Source organism: Anomalospiza imberbis, chromosome 13, assembly GCF_031753505.1.
Source record: "Anomalospiza imberbis isolate Cuckoo-Finch-1a 21T00152 chromosome 13, ASM3175350v1, whole genome shotgun sequence".
NCBI classification, from domain to species: domain Eukaryota; kingdom Metazoa; phylum Chordata; class Aves; order Passeriformes; family Viduidae; genus Anomalospiza; species Anomalospiza imberbis.
The window spans coordinates 1,255,274-1,277,500 of NC_089693.1; the positions used below are offsets into that span (position 1 = coordinate 1,255,274).

Here is a 22,227-nt window from a genome sequence, read left to right on the forward strand (position 1 = left end):
GAGCCTGGGCTGGGTTCAGGATGTGGGTGAGCTGAATCCTGGCCAGATTTCCTGCATTCCCCCTCTCCCTCAGCTGTGCCCCTCGGTGCTGCTGGGTGGTGGCAGGAATTGGGGTCCATGTGGGGACAAACCAGCCCCAGCCCCCGTATCCAGGCAGGAGGGGGTGCTTTGGGAAGGTCTCAGGAGCAGCTCAATCCCAAACTTCCCTCCTCTGCCCTCTCATCCAGCCCCATTCCCCCAAATTCTTCTGGGAGCGGGGCAGATGGGCACATCCCTGGCTGCACTGAATCCCAGGATTTGGGAGAGGAAAGGGCATAGAGCCCCAAATTCCCCTGGGCTGATCCCACTGATGAACCACGTGAACTATAATTCTGTCCCTGCTTTAACCAGGAGGTTTTCCCAGCTCCAGCAGCTCCATCCCACACGGATTTTCAGGGTGAGTCCTCCCCTCCCAACCTCCCTGGCAGGAAAAGCAGCAGGAAAAGCCCTGAGATTGCTGAGTTTTAAACCAAATCCGAGAGACACAGAGAGAGAGAGACCCTTTATCCAGGGAGAACTGCTGCGAACTGTTAGGGATAAATAAATGGCAGCGCTGCCGATGCCCTGCCTGGCTCGCAGGGAGGGAATTTGTCTCACTTTAGCAAAAGGACCTGGAGGAACGGGGCCTGTTGGCTCATTCATTGCCTGTTATCTGCCAGCGAGGTTGTGACATCAGAGCAATTAAGACAAACTTTAGTCTGTAAGTTCATGCCTGCAACCTCCACACTTCAAAAGAAGACAAACGATCCCTCCAAGGGAGGAAAGCAAGTCTTTTCCAGGCTGCTTCCAGAATAACATTTAGGATTTGCAGTGGTTCGGGAGGAATATTTCACTGAATTGGGAGGGGGGTTGGAAGCTGCTGGTAGAAAATAAACTACCTGAGTCTTCTTTTATTTTTTAGCAAAAGTTTATTTCTAATGCAAAGACAAGCAAACAAACCCCAACCTCCTCCCACCCAACTCACTCACCCCAAACCTGCCTCTCGCATCCCTGGTTTATTTTTTTTTTTTCCTTTAATAAGCATTTTTACACAAGGACTGATTCAACCTATGCTGGTCTGTTGTGGAAACATCCCCAGGAATTGCAGGAGCCAGGAACTGCAGCCATTCCTTTTTCCTGGAACACCAAACCTGGAGCCTGTGCTTGACCTGGCTGAACCCACAGCTGTGCCAGGGCCTCCCCACCCTCCCAGGGAAGGATTATTCCCAGTGTCCCACCCATCCCTGCCCTCTGGCAGTGGGAGCCATTCCCTGTGTCCTGTCCCTCCATCCTTGTCCCCAGTCCCTCTCCAGCTCTCCTGGAGCCCCTTCAGGCCCTGCAAGGGGCTCTGAGCTCTCCCAGGACCCTTCTCCTCCCCAGGAGAACATTCCCAGCTCTCCCAGCCTGGCTCCAGAGCAGAGCCCTGTCCTCTTCCACCTCCCCTTTTCCACCTCAGCAAACCCTCTCTGGTTCAGGGATCAGCCTGCAGAGCCTGACCATGGATGCTGCTCACGTTTGACCCTCAGGATTCAGCCTGCACCCTGACCCCCAGCAGCTGGCACTGGGAGCAGAGAGGGGCATTCCCAGTCATTTACTGGTGTGATGCTGATCCACCTGGCACTCTTTATCTCCTCACAGGGTGGGCAAACCCAGGTATTTCTCTTTTTTTGTCTGTTTGCTTTTGTTTTACACTTAAACCCAGTAGTTAGTGGCTGCCTGCACTCAGAGACAGCCACCAGCTCCTCAGGAATTCCTCTGGACACTTGGACAGGAGCAACAGTTAAAAAATATTCTGGAGTCAGGAAATAGAACATTCAGTAACCCAAAAATAGAGATATAAAATACTTGCTTTAAGGCTGTGTACAGTATAACTGAAGATAAACCTGGAAATTGCTCAGCAACAAAAGAAAAAATTAAGAAAATTCCTTAGTGTGGCGGTGAGGAAAAGGCAGCCAGCAAATACTCTGATTCTGCTGATGCTTCTAGGAAACAGTTGGAGTAAAATACGATCTGGATAAACGGAGAGTCCAAAGGTGGAGATCCTGGTGTGGGAAGAGCTCTTGGGGTGCTGCAGAGCTCACTGGGGTCCCTGGGCTCGCCGCTCCTCCAGCATCCTGCACACCCACATGGACACCACCTCGGCGTTGCCGTCGTTGTACTGCACCACGAAGGGGTGGCCCTGCAGAGGGGACAGGCAGGGTTAGCCAGGAGAAACACCGCCCTTCTGGAGCAAAACCCCACTGGAGCACCCCGTGGCTGCAGCCACAGCAGTGCAGAAAGCCCTGACTCAAGGCAGTGCATTCCCCCGTGGGTCCGTGGTGGCTGTTCGAGCAGGGAGAGGCAGCCCAGACTCTCTGGAAATGCTCTTTTTGTTTCTGTTATTCCATTTGCTCGTTGTGTGTTGAGCCAGCCCCTTTCCAGGACAGCTGAGCAGTTGCTGAATGGTGTTTGGGTAAAATGATATCCCAAAAAAACCCCGTTAATCTGCTTGTAAATGTGTGTGATGTGCTACAGTTCCTCCCTTTAACAGTCCCCCGTGCACCCTTCATGTGCACTGACCTTCCAGAGCCTAAAGGGGATCCAGGAGTACTGGAGAGGGACTCTGGACAAGGAAGGGAGTGGCAGGATGAGGTGTTTTGCCCAGCACTGGGGTGTTTTCGGGTGGGAAAGTGCAGGAATAAGATAAATGCTTTTATCTCCAACGTAGCCTAGAAGCAGCTGTTCCACCTCTTCAACAAAACAGCCAAGGACACCAGAGAGAAGCAGCAGAGAACAATCAGGAGGCACAGACAGGGCAGAGCAGATGCCCTGGGGCAATCAAACCCAAATATTCCAGCCAGTCCCTTCCCCTCTAGCATGGAGAGACCCCCACAGCCAAAGCCCCCTCACCCCCAGGATATCTCTGCATTTAGGCTGCTCCAAATGAAATTTCAGCTCTGAAACCTCAGCTTTGCACACTGGTCAGCCTGTTTGCTTTGTTTCCTGAGGATATTCCACCAAAACCTGGGGGTTTCCACACTTTTCTCCCTAGGAATAAGTTTAACTTGAAATTACTCCTCAGATTTCCCCTATTTTTGCTGTCCTGCTCCAGCAAGGATTTTTCTCAGGCTGAAGGGATGTTTTCACTAGAAGCTGCTTTTTCAGAATCTGGTGGCTGATTTTTCTGAGTTGTTTGTTTTGAAATTGGGAATGGGAGAACAGAGGTTTCCACCAAAACTCAGCAGGACGCATCTTTGCAAATCCTGGTGGACAACCTGCAGCATTTTCAGGTCAGGCACCAAAAACCAAGGACACAAGTGGCCCAAAGATGTGCAGTGTACAAGGATGTGCCAAAATCTACTTCCAAACCCACTTTGCTGCTTGTAATACCTGACCTCACTCAGCAGCACCTGCAACTGCAATAAGAACATTTATCCAAGAGCCCCACAGAGCTGGGGGTAATGCAGGAGTCCATCAAACCTGGCCTTGGCCTTTTGCAGCAAGATTTGGAGTGAAAATCAGCACAAACTCCAAACGAGGGACTTGAAGTTGGCTCAGCACCCAAAAATGTCTCAGGGAAATATTGGAGTTTTCCTCCAAGGTCTCCAGCACTGCAGCTGCAGTGGTTTTCTCTTCCTTATGAATCTCCTCATAAACTCACCCCTGCCCTCTATAATTTTGTCATTATTCAGCACCCAATCCCACACTCCCCCTTTTTCAGGCACCCTGAGCATTGCAACCATTACCCAAAGCACACAGACCTCAGCAAGCAGCGCCTGAAACTGGAGATTCCCCCAAAGGATGGGGGAGAGATGGGGCAGGGAGCTGAGACAGGGAGGGAAGGAAGAACAAGGGAAAAACCCAAATAAAACCCCAAAGCACCAAAGGAGAAATGCAGCAGGACAGAGCTGTCACCTCAGAGAGGAGACAATGACAGCCCCAACAGCTGGGACACCGTCAATAAATGCTGGTGGCTGCCTCAGCCACAAACACAAGTCCCAGCCCTGACTCCAGGAGTGAGCAGTATGTTCTCACCCAAAGCCAGCAACCTGCTGGGCTTAAATATTCCTGCAGGGATTTGCTGCAAGGGAACACTGAGGAAAGGCAAACGTCTGGAAGCTTGAGATGCATTTTCTGTTGCAGGGATCAGTTCCAGTTCTGGTGAGGTTCCCCTGCCTGCTGTGGCAGGCACAGTTTTATTTTTGGGGACACATGATCCCATCCCTGTGTATTTCAGATTTCCTCAGACTCCTATGCACGTTCACAACAAAACAACAACACCTCCTCCCCAGTTTTAAAATATTCAGCCTTAAAAAGACCTGGAAACAGCACAGCCAGAGGAAAAGACGCTGAAAATCAGCACCAAACTGGTTTTTCTTACTGGTCTAGTACTGGTGTGCAACAACCATGTCCTTCCCAATTTTCAAATGCTCAGCCTTCAAAATACCTTGAACTCAGCACAGCCAGTAGGAGAGAGGTTGAAAATCCAGCACCAAATTGTTTTTTCTTACTGGTCTAGTACTGGTGTGCTCCTTCCCATTTTTAAACTGTTCAGCCTTAAAAAGACCTGGAAACAGCATAGCCAGAGGGAAAGAGCTTTTTAAATATTCAGCCTTAAAAAGACCTGGAAACAGCACAGCCAGAGGAAAAGACGTTGAAAATCAGCACCAAACTGGTTTTTCTTACTGGCTGGCACTGGTGTGCCGTGCCCTGGCTCAGTGGGATGCACTGGGAATCCTGCAGGGGATGAGAAGTGGCTGCTGGAGAGCCTGGAGCTGCAAAGGTCAGGCAGGACAGGGCCAGGGCTGGCCCCAAGTGAGTGTCAGGCAGCCTAATTTTGTGTGTCAACCCTGAAAATGAGATAAACAATGACAAACCAGGCTTTTTAAATGAACTTGTCTCTTCTGGTTCTCTTGATAAAGGGTACATTTCTCGAGTTGCAGTGTCCCACCAGACAGGTTTAACTCTTTCACAGGGGAGCTCCTGGCAGAGGGGGAGGTGAAGGATTTAAATACCTGACAGGAAATTAAAAGGGCAGTGCCCCCCTGAACACAGAGCCCTGGTAATTCCAACTCAGGGCTCACCAGCCATCAATCATTTAGCCCAGTCAATTAAATTGCCATTATTCAAGGGTAAAAGTTCCAACATTTTATCTACCCCTAAAATTCAGCAATTTGCTTTCATGGCCTTCTCCTCCAGCCTAAAAAAAAAAATGTCTTTGTTTCTGATAATAACCCACCCTGAACTTATTGCCACAGACCTTGCATGGCATCCTGGGCAGGGCTGCAGGGCCACTGGCCTTTTCCAGCTCCAAGTGCCCACCTGGAGAGTGCAGCTCTGCTCCAGGTGGGTGAAATTCCCTCTGGGATACAAAATCATCACCCACAGCCCCAGATCCCTTCAGCTCTTCAGTCTAAAGCACAGGGAACAACTTCCACTGCCTCTCACACACAAATCCAGGGAAGAGCAGAGCTCCAGGAGAGCCTCTCCCACAAACAGGATCCTCTGGCCATAAAATGTTTGTGTTTGGAGAGCACCAGGGAGGTTCAGATCAATACCAAAGGACAGGCAGACCATAAATAATCCCCTCATGCAATGCCTGGGATTTCAGAGCACTGTCCAGGCTCAAAGGGAGTCAGTGTTTATGTGAGACTGCTCTAAAGGCCCATGGAACAGGCAGCTACCAGCCTGGAATGGTGACAAAGGACATTCCCGGTGTGAAATGCCAGTCAGCCACAGATTTCCTTGGAAATCACAAAAAATGAGAGATTTTCCTCCCCAGGGGGGTGTTCCCTGGGGCACAGAACATGGGAGGAACCTGAATCCCAAATGGTGGGAGAATACGAGATCTAACCCACTCCAGCACCTCCTTTTTCTCCTGGCACAGTGAGAGGCTGACTGGGGAGGGCAGCCAATTAAAAATGATAATAAAATTCCTCATGCTGATGCAAGGAAGGTTGGGAAATGAGTGGCACTGCACTGATTGCAGTGGTGCCACCCTTTTAACATTTCTTTTTCCAGGAACCCTCCCAGCCTGAACTCCATTTATCACCAAGCAGCGCAGGCAAATCACGCCTCCCATTAAAAAAATTCTGAACTCAACACAACAAAAAAAACACAATAAAAAAGATCCCAACTGTTGCAGCCACAGCCTATCAAGACAATGGCCGTGCCCTCAGACAGCATTTCAAATACAGTTTATTAGTGTGTGATATGAAAAGGGTATTTTTATTGCATGATATAATGCAATGGGACCTTGGGCGCTCTGCAGAAGGACCTTGCACTCAGAAGTGTAATGAACCCATAGTCCAAAAAACATTATACTGTACATTAACCTATCATTAATGGCACATTAGGGCTGGGGGCATTGCACGCTCGCTGGGCAGGGCTCCATCAGGACAGTGTGCAGGAAACCACAGTCTTCCCAGGCTTAAAACAAATAGAGAAAATAAATATTACTGCTGGCTGCAGGCTGCTCTGAGGGGAGCTCACTCGCTGCTTAACTTGCAGGTTTTCAAAGGGGGGATGAGGAAGATGCAGCAGTTTATTGGGTGGTGTTGGCATGCTCTGAATGCATCAGATGCAGCTCTTCCTGCACAAAACACAGCCCCTGGTAAGAACAGAGTGTAAGCTGGAAGCCTGCTCCCTTTCCCTGCCATTCCCTAATTCCTCCCTTGGCAGTAGGAGCTGGGAATGGGAAGAGCATCCTCTGACCCAGCTCTCTGTTGGACACCTGGGATCTGTTTTGCCCCTGCACCCGTTTCACCTGAGCAGAATTCCAGCCCCTCAGCAGAATTCCACCCCTGCCAGGACTAACTCCATGTGAAACATGAGCGAACCACCAAATCCCTGCTGCTCCCAGAGCAGGTGGGATGCTCCATGCCTTCCTCCACTCCAGGTGCTCTGTTCAAAGGAAAGCCACGGAGCAAATGTTAAATCAGGAAAGCCTGGCTGGCAGCTCATCCCTCCAACTCCAAAAAATTCCAACTTGGCTGTCCAACAGCACATCCCAGTTGGTTCTCCCATTGCTCCTGAGGTGCCTGTGCTGTGCACAGCTCTTGTATGAACTCAGGGCACAGATTTGAGGGGAAATCCCTGCCCATCCTCATGTTTAATGGGGGACAAGTCCCACCTCCAACAGGACAAACACAAAGCTCAGCTCTGGAGCTGCACCAGCTTCCCAGAACTCCTGGAAACACCAAGTGCTGAGCAACCCAAACAGTTCCCAGGACTCCTGGAAACACCAAGTGCTCAGCAATCCAAACAGCTTCCCAGAATTCCTGGAAACATAAAGTGCTGAGTAACCCAAACCACCCCGAACTGACCCCGGGTCCCCCTCCAGTGCCCTCAGCACGTGTTAGGATTTCATCACTCCAGCCCTGCCTCCAGTGCTGGAGGATTTTCCATCTCAAACTGCTGCCTCCAAGGACAAGCCACACTAAAAGCTGTTCTAATTATCTGTGCCAGCTATCCACAGTATCCACCTGCGGCTCCCACAGCCAGGAATAGCAGCGAGGAATCCTCAGGCCAATTCTCTCACTGCAGACTCCCAAAACATGGTTAATTCACAGGCACAGAAGGTGGCAGGGCATCCTCAGGGGATGCTCCACGCAGCTTCCGAGGCTTGAGTGGGCTAAAGACTCTGAAGGCTGAGCACACCAGAATCCACGGAGGCACAGAACGTAGCCACGGGTGAAAGGACCCTGCAGGACACTCTAAGTGTGATCCAGCTGCTCCATCTCTTGTTTTCCTTTTGAAATATTGTGGGTTTTTTTTTTTTTTTTAATCCTTTTAAGAAAAGTGTGAGCACCTGAAGTGCTTGGAACAGCAGGGACAGGGAGGCTCAGTTTGTGTTTCTGCCAAGAGTGTCCCCAGTGTCCCAAAGCTGCAGCAAGGTCAGCTGCAGCCTCCTTGTCCCTTCCAAAGTGGATTGCAGATCACAGATTGAGCTTAACCCTAAAACTGCAGCTCCTCCTTGGGACTTGCAAGGCTGTGCCTGATCTGGGAGCGAGGTTTGCTGGCCCAGTTCTCTCTCACTGTTCTGTCCTCAGACTATTGAGGGCAAGGACTGCGCTCACTGCACCAGAGAGGCTCCAGCATCCAGAGCTGTGCTCAGCTGGGTGCTGGAGACAAAGCCCCAGAGCAGGGGATGAAATCATGGAATCACAGAATCCCCCCATCATGGGCTGGAAGGACCTTAAAACCCACCCAGGCCTCTTCCTGCCCTGGGCAGGGACACCTTCCACCTCCCCAGGTTGCTCCAATCCAACCTTGAGCGCTCCCAGCATGGACAGTGGCGTTTTCTGGCTGGAGATGAGGCAGGAACAAGAACACATCCACAGGGAAAACCAAGTCTGGTTATTTTCCTGCAAGTTTCTGCTCCTTGCTCGCTCCTCAGCTGAGAGCAGAGCCCAGCCTGCTGAGCAGCTCCACTCGGGAAGTGGGGAGTTTTGTTTGTTGCATGGCCTCCCTAACATACACGGTAATTAAAATGTTGATTACTAAACAGTTTAAATATATGACAGACAATGCAGTTAAAGCCTACAGTTAGGTCAATATGTGATTTAGATTTGCCATTTAAAAACTCTCATTTAAATTTTGCATACATTAATCACTACCATACTTCAATGTTCTGATATCCACCTGACTACACTATTAAAATAAAACTTGCTGCCCCAGGGAAATCCTACTTATTCTTAATTGTTTCGAGGCTTTGATGGGCTTTTAATCTAAGATTAATTTATGCAATTTTAAATAACTCTTCTTATGATTAATAAGCTTGAAAATTAAAAGGAGTCTAAAGCAATTATAATGAGCATTTGGTCATAACCTCATTAGGAGAAGGAGTGAAGGATACAGCTCTGGAATTCTTACAAGACTACAATTTAAGGTTACTTTCAGAGGAGTCAAACATAGTTCTTGAAATTGCAAAGGCAGATTAGCCTAGGTCAGCCTTAGAACTATGGCTACCTAGACTAGCACACTAATGATTTTATCCCTCTGATGATATGCAAGACAGTGAAAAGATGATGCAAGCCAAAGACAAATGGGTAACACAACTAAGCACCGAAGTCCTGGGGTTTTATTTCTTCCTTATCTTTTTTTTTTTTTTTTTTTGAGAAGTACTTTTGTCCCCTGTTATTTATCTATTTGTAGATTGGCTTTCACCAATGCATTTTTCCTTTTTATATGATAAAGTTAATTGCAAGCGATTTTCAGCTGGTTTAGCTTTGTTGAGGCACCAAAACTCTCTTGCAATTTACAGAATTTGTCTTCAAATAACAACAGTCCCCAGGCCTGATGGACGGACCAAGAGGAAGAACACCTTAACTTTGACCTCAACACCTTAGCCTGAACAGCAACTGTCTACACACCTCACCCAGATTTCCATTTTTAAACAGCAATTATGATTAAAGTATTATTTTCCTAAGCTTTGGACAGCTGGTGACCCCAAACCAGATCTCACAGACCCCTCATGCACTTCACTGATGTGTCCAAGCTGGCAACTCATCACCAGACAAAGGGTCAGGAGGGAATTTTTCAGGTCAGAACAGCAGGAATCGGAGCAGCTCCACTCCACAGCTGGACCTGACCTCAAACTCCTCAACCCCTCCTCCTGCAGGACCCTGGGTCTGCTGTTTGTTCCCTTCCTGTAGCAAAGACTGGTCTGAAATTTACTACAGGGTTTAGGGTTTGGCTGTGGCACAGAGGAATCTATTTGCCCATCTGCAGATCATTCTTTCCACGGCAGCTTTGCTTTTGATATTTGTTGTTAAAGCAGTAACTGTCCTTGGCACTCCTCGCGCTGCTCGGCTACAAACGAGCCAGCTCCCAGCAAAGGTATTTCAGTTTTTGTGTGTGTTTTCTCTTAAAAACTCTTAAAACAAACTAAAGCTACCGAAATCTAATTGGGAGTTTACTTCTGCAAGCGCTGCTGAGGTTAAGAAGAGCTGCAGAGGAGGAATGGGGAGAGTGGCCCAAGGCTGATGGAGTCTGTCAACATTAGCAAGCTGTCGACAACAGAAGCAGCTCTGCTGAGTGAAACGCTCGGTGCAACATTTTGGGGATGGAAGAGGTTTGACTTTTGCCCAGCTCTGGTCTGGTTTGTGGCCTCAGCGCCCATTAGTAGCTGGAGCTCATTAGGTGTGTGCCTGGAGCACATCTTCTGGTGGGGCTTCATTTGAAATCGATTCAATTTGTGAGCTTCAAGACCTGGCTGTGATGAGAATGAGAGAGTGGGGGCTCAGAAAGAGCAGAGATTCACACCAGAAAGGCACACCTGACCTGAACTCTGATGGAGCTGCACCTGCAGAAGTGCCCTCAGCTCCAGCACAGGAATGGTCTCGGTGACACCAAACAGAGCTTGTCAGGAATTCAGAGCTGATAGAGAATTTCCTTCAAACAAGGACTAAGTCTTCTCCTAGACTCTGGGGGAAGGGTGAAGAAAACAACTGTTTTCCCCAAGTTTTTCTACTGGGGAAAAAAAAAATTGCTAAGCAATTTACTAAGCTAAAGTAAACTGAAACAATCTCCTAAATGTTTTTCACCCAAACCTTGGAGAAGAAAATGCTGTGTTGCATACACGCACAAATAACAACAATTAACAAAAGCAAAAACACCCTGAAAATGATGTGGCTGGAAGCAAAAAGGGAGAATGGAACAGCTCGTACTTCGTTAGCATTTTTGTGATGAAGTTTCTGCAAATGAACAAGTTGTTTTTAAAAGTACCACTACGATCATCCTGCATTCCATGGCTACACAGTGCCTGCACGGAGTGCAAAATGCCATCCCCGTGGTCGGCAGGCTCTGCGAAGGGACTCAATAAAGTATTAAATGATGGAGGTGAAGGCGCTGCCAAATCCCCTCGTCTGAGGAGCAGAGAAAGCTCAGGTATGAAACAATGCTGGAATAAACACACAGAGCCCCGCTGAAAACACAGAGAGCAAAATATACCACCACTAGTTGGCTTGGGGGAAAAAAATATAAATTCCCTTGAATCTCTGCCAAGGTCACTGAACAGCGACCGAGGCCAGCAGCACCATTTCCACGCTCAGAGCTGTATTTTAATCCAGAGGAGCCTTTCCCTGGTGGAAACCCGGCTCCCCCAGCCCAGCAGGCACAGGCTCATCCCCGAGCTGTGTGTTGCCCCAACCTTCCCCTCAAATCCGAGCAGGCAGATGCACACTGATGGGACAATGAACTTTTCCAGGGCTGCATTTTGGGGTTTCAGCCCGAATAAAGCCGCGTGCTCCGAGCTCTGCCCCGGGTGGGAGCGGCAGCAGCCGGCTCCGGAGGGGAGGCCGCGGCTTAAAAAAAGGAAAATAAATAAAAAAGAAATCATGTTTAATTTAAAAATTAGAAACTGGAGCAGGCTGTGAGCACAGAGGTTGATTGAAACAAAATTTAAATTCCTGTCAAGCCCATTTAAACACAGGGGCCCTTCATAGGCAATTAGCTGCTCCCTGTGAAGGCTGAGCGAGGCCGGGCCTGGTCACTGTGAGGAGCCGAGAAAAATTAACTAAAATCAGGCGCTATGAAATATTTAGCCTCCCAGTTTATCACCGGGGTTTGGAAGTGTAAACAAGACAAAAATCGATTCCTCGGTGCCCTCCAATCAATCCCCCAAAATGGCGAGGGCATCTGTTTCTGCTCAATTTTGTTTACTCTGGCAGATTTGCCTTAATTGCGGTTGTTTATCTCCCGTTGTCCCCGGGGCCCTAATCTCCCGATTACTAATACTTAACACTCATTTCACATCTAAAGCTACTTCTAATCCTCAACAGGTTTCTGGAGCTCTTAAAACGATGGAGGCGAGGGAGGTTTCTCTTTGTGAGAGGAGCGTTTTGCGGCCCGCAACCAGCTGGGCCCAATCGTCACCAGGGATGGCGGCAACAAAACAAAGGTGCTAAAAGGCTCTTTCACAAACTCTGCCCCTCCGCCGGGAATGCCTCCGAGAAAAAAAGGCCTTTGATGGGGAAAAAAAGGCAAGAAACCACCCTGAACAAGGGGGCTCTAACAGTCCAGCCACATAAAGTTACTGTCATCATCAAGCGCTGTCAATCACAATGAAAATCCAATTAAAAAATCTTTCAGCACGGGCCCTCTTCAGGAGAAAAATGTCCCCTATTTATATGCGGGTTTTTTTTCCTTTTTTTTCCTTTTTTTTTTTTTTTTTTTTTTTTTTTTTTGTCAACTGCACAAATTAGAAAGTCGTATTAATTGATTTTTTACTACTTTAGGCCCTGATCCTCCAGCTGAATTTCTGCGGATGGAAGAATCAAGCGGCACAAATCTGATTAAGGGATTTGAGGCATAATGCACACAGGTCACTAAGAAGCCATATCTCTATCTCCTGCTTTATACTCTGCTTATTCATAGGCAATTATTACTCTTATTTAATACTGCAGGAGTGTCCTGAGGTGCTAATTGGACTAGAGACCCGCATGTAGCTGGTACTGCACAAGTTCCAGCCATTTTAATCTATGCAGAGTGTCTGCATACATTTAAAATGCCAATTTCATTACACAAATAAAAATCGTACGTGGATTTCAACAGTTGCCTGCTAGAGCAAATTCCTTGATGGATTTGGAATGAATAGAAAGGACAGTATTCTGGGATTTAAAGATATGGGTCTTAGTCTGGAACTGCTAACAGATTTTTTTTCCCCCTCAATTTTTCAAAATAAATACGTAAGGAAGACAGCTGACATAAAGTATCAACAAAGCAAATGCACAACTTCTCAATATCCAGTAATTGTAAGATTTGCAATTCTGCTACCAAAATGAGTGAGATGTAAATATTTGTCCCTGTGCCTGGAGAACTACTGAACAACCAGCAGTGCCAAATGAAACATTTGCTCAAATTAAACTGCAAAGCCCAGGAGACTCAAGTAACCAAAAAATATGAACTGTATCCCTCTAAGCTGTTGCCAATTTGTTTTTATCCAATTTCCTCAGATTTTCAACACCTCTTTGAGCCAACTCGAGTTATTCCTTTTCACATTTCACAGGGAAGTGCTGCTGTTTTGTGCAGCTCTAGGGCATGGTAGGAGGGAATATTCCCATTTATTCCCAGATATTTTTCCCAGATATTCCCATTTGCTGGAGGAACTGGGTGATCCCATGGCAATGGGTGCAGCAGGCAGGGAATGAAGGCACCACCCCTTAACCCTGTCACCATCCTGCTCTTGGGTGATTGCTGGATTTAGTGACACTGATAGAATGGATGTCTCCATTTCAAGAGCTGATTTCTCAAGTGGCACAGAAGAACTCACACCCCAAGGACAGAGATGGCTTTCCCCCCCTTTTTTTTTTCAAAAGACAGGGGGAAATATCCCTGATCCACCTTTCCCAATTTCAGCTCAGTGAGCAATGCTGCCACCTGAAGAAACACAGATTTTTTTCCTCTTAAGCTACCTTGAGCAAGGAAGACATTGAACACCCAGTGACAGGAGCGTCCTGAGCCCTGCTGTGAAATCCTTGCCTCAGTATAAATTTTGATTTGCCTTCAGTGTATCCAGGATTTGATCCAGAACTCATCGTCCTCTGCATGTCCGAACTGAGAGACTGAAGACCCAGTTTATTACTGATCACATATATTTCAAGACTGAACTGGATGATGCTAAAAAACCTTTCCCAGCCTAAACAACTCTATATTTAAAACAGCTGAAATACCTGGCTCTGTACTTTTTTTCCTTCAGAAACCAGGAGAGAGCCCTTTCCTTCACATCTGCTTGTGTTTGGTGTCTGTCAGAACCTCCCCTTGCCATGGAGTGAATAACTGGGATTGTTGTGACAGAGGAGAGGCTGAACACCTGCAAGCAAAACCATTCATCACTGCTCCAAGCACAGACAATTTTATCATGCCTGATGGGAGATCCTGCACTGGCCCAGGATTAAAAAAAAGTAGCCAAAGAGGGAAAATTCTTGGCTCCCTGTGACTCAGCAACGATGCCCAAACATCTGGATAGGTGCACACAACAAGCATGGATCTCTACAGCTGATCTCACAGGATCGCTGGGGTGTGTTTGTGCAAAGGAAAGTGCTGAGAGCCCTCTGGTCCATCCCAAAAATCACCATCATCCAAACCCCAGCCCTGGCTCCTCAGTCATACCATGGGGGGAAAGCCCTTTATTGACAAACCTAAGCACCAGTGTTTTATTGGCTTTATTCTGGGGGTTTAGATGAAAATCCAGGCGGGATTATGCTGATCCTCCATTTGTTTGTTTAAACCATAGAAGTATTTCCTGAGAGCTGAAACCAGGGGTTTAACACAACGAACTGCAAATATGTTTAGCTACTGTGCAGACCCTCTGAAATAAAGCTACATAAAATATAGCTACTTAAAATCCAGCTACTCAAAACCTCACATTTTTAATTCCCTTGTTGTACTTGTTGGAGATGTAAGAACAGGCAGCCAGAATGCAATTTTGAGAGTCTCTAATATCTTGACACGTGTCTTAAGACATTTAAATACACAAATTAACTGTTTATCTGGGAAAAAAAAATACCAATACAGCCAATAAAATCAGGGTGCCTGGTCCAGAGCCATTCCTGGAATGGAGAGGGGCACTGCTGGATGCATAGGAATGGGAAATTTCAAAATTGTATTAGGCATTGAAATAAATAAAATACCAAAGGAGAACAGGTTTTCCAGCATGTCAGCGGCTTTGATACAGATGATGTACAATTTATCACGCAATGTTTAAATTGATACAATTTAGATTGATAAAATATCAACATAAGAAGCATCAGTAATTTAAATTTTAAAAAGGAGAAAAGCTCCTGGCTGTGCTGAAAATTTGACAACTTGAGGAAAAATCATTAGATCTGTGGAAAAGTAATGGAGTGCAGAAGGTGACTGCGTCCTCTCCCTGCCCAATTGTTCCTTGAGAAATCCTAAAGGCTGTGCTTTGATGCCTCCACAGGAAACGACAACAGAGCTCCACTCCTGACTTTTGGTGCTTCAAATACAATTTTTTTATGTAAACGCCTTTCGTTCCAATAGCCAGCATGGAGGAGTCCAATGCTGCACTAACCACAAAAAAAACCCTCACCAAGAGACTCCAGCAATTCCAAAAAAAGCACCAACAATCTGCAGAAGCCGAGGCCGAGCTTACAGCTAAAGAAGAGATTTTAAACAATTACCAAAGCAGGGCAGTGATATCATAAAGGCAATTTCTGCGCTAGCTTGTTTTCTGCAACTCTCCCTGCCTCTGAACAGCTAGAACAGATAATAACTATTAGTAAATCAAACTCCTGCAATATCCAGCTGTGCCTCCCCCATTTACATACAGATAGAATGGGTATATGTTTTTAATATGTATGCCAGGCGTAGTTTTACCACAGCTGAAGTGCACGCTACAAAGGAGGAGGAGAATGGGAATGGAATCAGCATGAGATAATAAAGTGGCCTAGATAAAGTATTAGCCAGCGATTGATCTCAAACAGGGGATGCTGCTTCTCTCTGACCTGATTACTTACTATGCATAGATTCCATTAAATAGAGCTTAGAATGGAAAGCTTTGGGAAAATACCGTAAACACAGGCACAGCCCCAGCCTGGCTGCTTCCCTGGACTCTGGGCATGAACAGGAGTTAAACCTTCCCTGGCTTTAAATGGGAGTTAAACCTTCCCTGGCTTTAAACGGGAGTTAAACCTTCCCTGGCTTTAAACAGGACTTAAACCTCCCCTGGGTTTAAACAGGACTTAAACCTCCCCTGGCTTTAAACAGGACTTCAACCTCCCCTGGGTTTAAACAAGAGTTAAACCTTCCCTAGCCTTAAATGGGAGTTAAACCTCCCCTGGGTTTAAACAGGAGTTAAACCATCCCTGGCTTTAAATGGGAGTTAAACCTTCCCTGGCTTTAAACCGGAGTTAAACCATCCCTGGGTTTAAACAAGAGTTAAACCTTCCCTGGCTTTAAACGGGAGTTAAACCTTCCCTGGCTTTAAACCGGAGTTAAACCTTCCCTGGCTTTAAACAGGAGTTAAACCATCCCTGGATTTAAACAAGAGTTAAACCTCCCCTGGGTTTAAACAACAGTTAAACCTTCTCTGTGTTTAAACAGGAGTTAAACCATCCCTGGGTTTAAACAAGAGTTAAACCTCCCCTGGGTTTAAACAGGAGTTAAACCTTCCTTGGGTTTAAACAGGAGTTAAACCTTTCCTGGCTTTAAACAGGAGTTAAACCTTCCCTGGCTTTAAACAGAAGTTAAACCTCCCCTGGGTTTAAACAGGAGTTAAACCTTCTCTGTGTTTAAACAGGAGTTAAACCTTCCCTGGCTTTAAACAGGAGTTGAACCTTCCCTGGCTTTAAACAGAAGTTAAACCTCCCCTGGGTTTAAACAGGAGTTAAACCTTCCCTGGCTTTAAACAAGACTTAAACCTTCCCTGGCTTTAAACTGGACTTAAACCTCCCCTGGCTTTAAACCGGAGTTAAACCTTCCCTGGCTTTAAACAGGAGTTAAAAATATAAATTAATGATGTTTCTTATGTTGATACTTTATTTTAATTTTTATCAATTTTAAAATCAATTTTTAATAAATTAAAAAGAATTTAAAATTTTATCAATTTAAATTATTAAAATTAAAAAATATTCAATGTATAAAATGAAACATTGCGTGATAAATTGTACATCATCTGTATCAAAGCCGCTGACATGCTGGAAAACCTGTTCTCCTTTGGTATTTTATTTATTTCAATGCCTAATACAATTTTGAAATTTCCCATTCCTATGCATCCAGCAGTGCCCCTCTCCATTCCAGGAATGGCTCTGGACCAGGCACCCTGATTTTATTGGCTGTATTGGTATTTTTTTCCCAGATAAACAGTTAATTTGTGTATTTAAATGTCTTAAGACACGTGTCAAGATATTAGAGACTCTCAAAATTGCATTCTGGCTGCCTGTTCTTACATCTCCAACAAGTACAACAAGGGAATTGAAAACAGGAACAGGAGTTTAAACCTTCCCTGGGTTCAAACAGGAGTTTAAACCTTCCCTGGGCTGCCACAGCACAACTCCCAAAAAAGCACTGCCCCAAGAGCCAGAAAAACTCCATGTTTCTGGCAAAAAATGCAAGAGAAAAGGGGAAAAATCTCTTTATACAGAAGAATTTTTGAGATTTTCATGTTAGAAAGGGAGGGCAGAGACAGAGAGGAATGTGCTGTGCCTGTGATAATACAGCAGTATATTCAATTTAATTTGGTCTCTGCCTTTATCTTAAGAGAAAACAAACTGGAGATAAAAGAGCAGCATTTTAGAGTAAGTTTAGGATGACCACTGGTGAATTCTGAGGTTGTTCCTTTCCCTGAATGGACAATTTGTTCCTCATTACTTGGTGAAATTCCTTATTTCACTGCTGTGGAACAAGTCAGTTGATTTGATTACATACATTCATAAAAACCAATGGGATATCTTGTTTTGGGGATGGCTGCAGGGAAGAAAGGGCAGTGAGCAAATAAATAATAAAATAAATAAATACAGGAGCCTGATCCAGCTGCACAGGGACATCTGTGATCATGAAAAACCTCACTTGAAACAGGAATTTCATCCAGCCTCGGCTGTGCCCTATTTCCTGACAAAATGGTCATTTTGGGGTTTATAATAAAGAGCTTTTTGCATGACAGGCAGGGGAAATCCATCCCAAAACTCTGGTGGAGGCGCCAGCCTGGCACTCCAGCTCCTCAAATGCACCTAAAATCCACTGATTATCAGCAGAGGAGGAAAAGATTCATCTTCTGCTCCCTTCATTTTGCTTTCAGTCCTTAATTATCCTAAAGTGGTCCCAGAATAGTGACTGCCAGTACAGCAGTGTCTGCAGGGGAGGAGAAGAGGCTCTGGTTTGTCGGCAGGTGAGGATGGGAGTGCGTGACACCTCCCATCACTGCTGGCACAGAGCTGTTGATTAAAACAAAACCAAATGCCATGAACAAGGTGAAATCCTGCTCTGCTTCCAGTCAGTGAGAAGGTGACCTTGAAGAGCCGGGGATCCAGAGCATGGCGCTGTGCCTTCCTCACACCCACCAGAGCCACGGGGCAGTTTCAGGAACGCGGAATTTAGAAGGGTGCAGCGGTGAGAAATTGCAGAATTCGCAGGGCATTCGTGCTCAGGGAATGTGGCACGCAGAGCTCTGCTCAAGGTGGGCATCAAATGGACGCCACGGCCCTGGAGGGCTTTTCCAACCTCATCAATTCCAATATTTCAAGTTTTGGGGTTTTTTGCTGGCCCCGTTTTCCACCAATTATAAATTAATTCATTAATAAGTTAATAAATAATGATATATAATTAAATAATAATATAATAATAAATAATAATATAAATAACAACAAATATAATTAATAATTTATAAATTAATTTCTGCACACATATTTAGGCACAGATATGCTGTGTGTATCTGTGTACAGATCAGCACATAATGCTAATGTATATATTCATATTAATTTCATAAATAAAGTGCTCCTTGAGAAGACTGGGGGAAGCAAATATATAAAGGGTTTGACTCTATAAATATATAATATATATACTATAAAAAGAAATATATATTATATAAATAATCATTATATATAATGTAAATAATAATTAATTATAAATATATAATATAAAATAATTATATATTATATAATTATTGATTACAAATACACATTTATATACAATAATAAAATTATAAATATATAATATATATAATATTACATATATCCTCTATAATACATATATCTTCTATAGAATTAATTATAAATACACATTTATATATAAGAATAAAAAATATATAATATTACATATATCCTCTATAATACAAAGGAGTAAGCAGCTCCTGTTTTACTACTTGTTGTTGCAAGCTCATTTCTAACTGACTAAAAAGGAGGTGGAAAAAAAAATGCATTAAATTGTTTAAAAAGTAGGAACACTTCTTTTTGATTTTTTTTTTCCCCTAGAGGCGCCAGAATTTCCAAATAATTTCACAAAACACCTCCTTTAAAGGGGCCCAGCACACTCCAGGGCATGTAGTTGTAAAGATAAATCTGTGCACTTCCCTGCTACTGCAGGCACTCACCCTTTGGCCTCATTTTTATGGCTCTACACCCTGGAGTGGTGTTATTGCTCACCAACATCCCCACACATCGCACACTTCTGGGGGGCTGGGGCATCTGCAGATGTTTTATTTATAAGTGGCAGGCCTCTTGCATCACCAGAATGTGCATTTCCAGGCACAGAGAGGTTTTATGAACCCCCATTCCATTGTTTTAACAGCCGAGGCACCCAGCCATGGCAGAACAGCGCACGAGGTAAATGTGTCTGCAGCTCCAGAACCTGCTCCAAGTTTTCTCAGATGTGACTAACTGCAAGAATTTCCCGGCCATCAAAAGTTCATAAAAAAGACAAAAATCAGCCTTTGGTGTGAGAAAACCCGAAGTGGAGGGGGTCTGATAAACTTTAAGGTTTCATTGCAGGTATTTAACCCAACTCCAAGTGCAGATTTGGTGGAGTTAATATCCCTCAAATCAGATTCACAGTTAAATACTTTCCTAACCAGAAAAGAGACTGGTCTGGATTGTGAGACACCTGCCCCTGGGCATCTTCAGAGATTAGCCTTTAACTAGAGAATTGCTGCAGGAGAAAAACTTGTTTATTCTCACAGAAACAATGAGAATATTCTCTTTCTTGGAAGCAAGAAATGAGAGGATGCACCAGTGTCTTGATCCTGCTAAAATCCCTTACAATTATTCCTGTATTCCGATTATCTCTGTATATTTCATGCACAGGTGTACATTCATTTCAAATAAATATGAATATTGAAATGTACATTTCATTTCAAATGAATCATGGTGATTTTAGAGAAGCTTTTGAGTTACAGCAAGCAAAATAAAAAGGAAAGTAAGGAAACATTTAAAAATTAAAGGTGTCTGACATGAGTCACAGGGGATCTGAGTCTACATAATTTGCTGTAAATAGCAAAAATTAATAATTGGAAAATGACAATTTACACCACAAGAAGTGGGCTCTGAGCTCAGATTCCAAGCTGAGAGCCCTTCCATGGACACACCTCACCAAATATTCTCATTCTCCTGCAGCCAATCTGATTTCATTTTACATTTACATTTTCATTTACATGGCCATGTAAAATGAAAACAGTGGCTCTTGCATTTCATTGAAATACATATTTTAAGCCCACTCTCTTGTTTTCTATCTTCACTTTTGGGAAGGTTCAGGCTGGCAAATGCTGACAAGGAGTGACCTACATTAAGCTGTAATCCCTGGACATCCAAACTGGAAGAAAATGTGTATCAAGCATCAAAATGGTTTTGTTTGGAACTCGATAGTGGCTGTGAAAGTCCTGAATTAACTCCCCAAATCACAAGTGAAGGTAGCAGCAAAACCAGAACCACAATTCCACCTCTGGTTTGGGTGCAAATAGGGAATTGCTGCACGAGCAGGAAGGGTTTAGAGAGAAATACACTGAGCACACTGAAAAACGCAGGGAAAAAATAGATAAATTTCTATGTAAATGACCAAAAAATGTTTACTGAAAAAATCCAAACTGAGGTTTCACTCACCATTAAGTCTTCAGGTGCTGGCCTTTCCTTTGGCTGCTTCTTCATGCTGTGTCATAAAACAAAATGTTTGTATCAAAACAACTGCTTGATGATTTGTAATGTTGAAATACGGAATTGTTTTATTTGCAACTTTGAAATATTGAATTGTTCTATTTGCAGCATTGAAATATTGAATTGTTTTATTTGAAATGCTGAAATATTGAATTGTATTTTATCTCTTTTATCACAGAGTGAAGAATTTCTGTGTATTTCTTAAGTTTATCAGGTGCTGATGGGAGACAGGGTTCCTAACAGCAACCAAAATATTCTTTTTGGGTTTTTCCTCCCTCCCAGCCTTTCCTTATGGGATGTAGGGCTCCACACTATTTGTAACCATGAGAAGTGTGTAAATACAGATCCCCAGAACCCAGCAGGTACAGAGAGCTGATTCCCATTCTTTCAATTGTATTTTATCCCTTTTATCACAGAGTGGAGAATTTCAGTGTATGGGACACAGGGTTCCTAAAAGTCCCCAAATATTAATGGGATTTTCCTCCCTCCCAGCCTTCCCTTATGGGATGTAGGGCTCCACACTGTTTGTTTGTGTGGATTTCTGTATTTAATCACCATGAAAGGTGGGGATTATTTATTTGCACATTTGATTTGTATTTGATTATGTATTTTTAAACCCATTTCTGTGGATTTCGGTATTTACACACCACGAAAGGTGGGGATTATTTATTTGCACATTTGATTTGTATTTGATTATGTATTTTTAAACCCATTTCTGTGGATTTCTGTATTTACACACCATGAAAGGTATGTAAACACAGAAACCCCTGAAAACCAGCAGGTACAGAGAGCTGATTCCCATTTTTTTTCTGGGGATTATGACACAGCTCCACACAAAGAATCATCCCAACAGGTGGGAAATCCAACTCCAGCGCCGCACACGCAATACCCTGGGGTTCCTACCTTCACTTTCCCCCATTTATTTCCATTCCCCTGCAGGGTGATAGTTCATTACACAGCATTAACCTGCTTATAGGATCATGTTTCTCATGCAAACCGTCCTGCTTTTCCCTGCAACAGGTGCAATTAGCTCTGGAGGCCGTGCTTAGCTGCGTGAGGGAGCACAATAACGTGGCCCAGAGGTGACCACCAGGAGCTGCCTGTGGACTAATTGGATTCTATCCAAGCAGCCAAGCTTTATGGAGAGCCTGGCACAAAGTCTGGGATGCTGCTCACTTGACATCTCTCAGGGTTATTCCAAATTGATTGCTTAAATAAGATATAGTTGTCCTTATTTGCTTTTAATTTTTTCTTAAAGCAGTAATTCTCCCCACTGCAAAGCGCAGCTAATAAAGCTCTGGGTATAAAATACCAGATGAGCTGGGCTGTAAATTGGAGATATTAAGGACACAATTTACCTTCCCCTACAAATAACTCCGAGCCCCTCAGATATTCCAGTCCCACGAGCTGTGTGAGGCAGCAGCTCTAATCTGACAGCCCAAAGTAGCCCTGTCCCCAGGGAGAGCCAGGCTATTAGCCACCATCACTCCTGCTGCAGGTTGACATCTGTGGGGATTTGGACACAGGTTATCCCTCCCTCTGCCTCTTTCTGGTTTTTTGAGACCATGGATATTTTGGGGAGGATAAAAGGAGCTCCACAGCCCGGGCTGCGCCGCAGAATCCTCCA

The 22,227-nt window shown here is 44.7% G+C and overlaps 1 protein-coding gene and 1 long non-coding RNA gene across 6 annotated transcripts in view; one reads left to right on the forward strand and one right to left on the reverse strand.

Annotated features, from left to right (window-relative positions):
* LOC137481673 (uncharacterized) overlaps positions 1–22,227 on the forward strand; it is a 358,787-nt gene that overhangs the window by 39,184 nt on the left and 297,376 nt on the right. The gene's annotated exons all lie outside the window — the stretch shown is intronic.
* Positions 1,848–22,227, reverse strand: part of MAP2K5 (mitogen-activated protein kinase kinase 5) — a 136,046-nt gene continuing 115,666 nt past the window's right edge. For 3 of the 5 annotated variants that reach the window (XM_068203505.1, XM_068203506.1, XM_068203504.1), the window contains 2 exons: positions 20,550–20,595; positions 1,848–2,197 (listed from right to left, as the gene is read on the reverse strand). In XM_068203505.1, the coding sequence (XP_068059606.1) occupies positions 2,096–2,197; positions 20,550–20,595 (148 nt within the window). In that variant the 3' untranslated portion in view covers positions 1,848–2,095. The remainder of the gene's footprint in view (positions 2,198–20,549; positions 20,596–22,227) is intronic. The other 2 variants (XM_068203513.1, XM_068203510.1) reach the window with 1 other exon arrangement.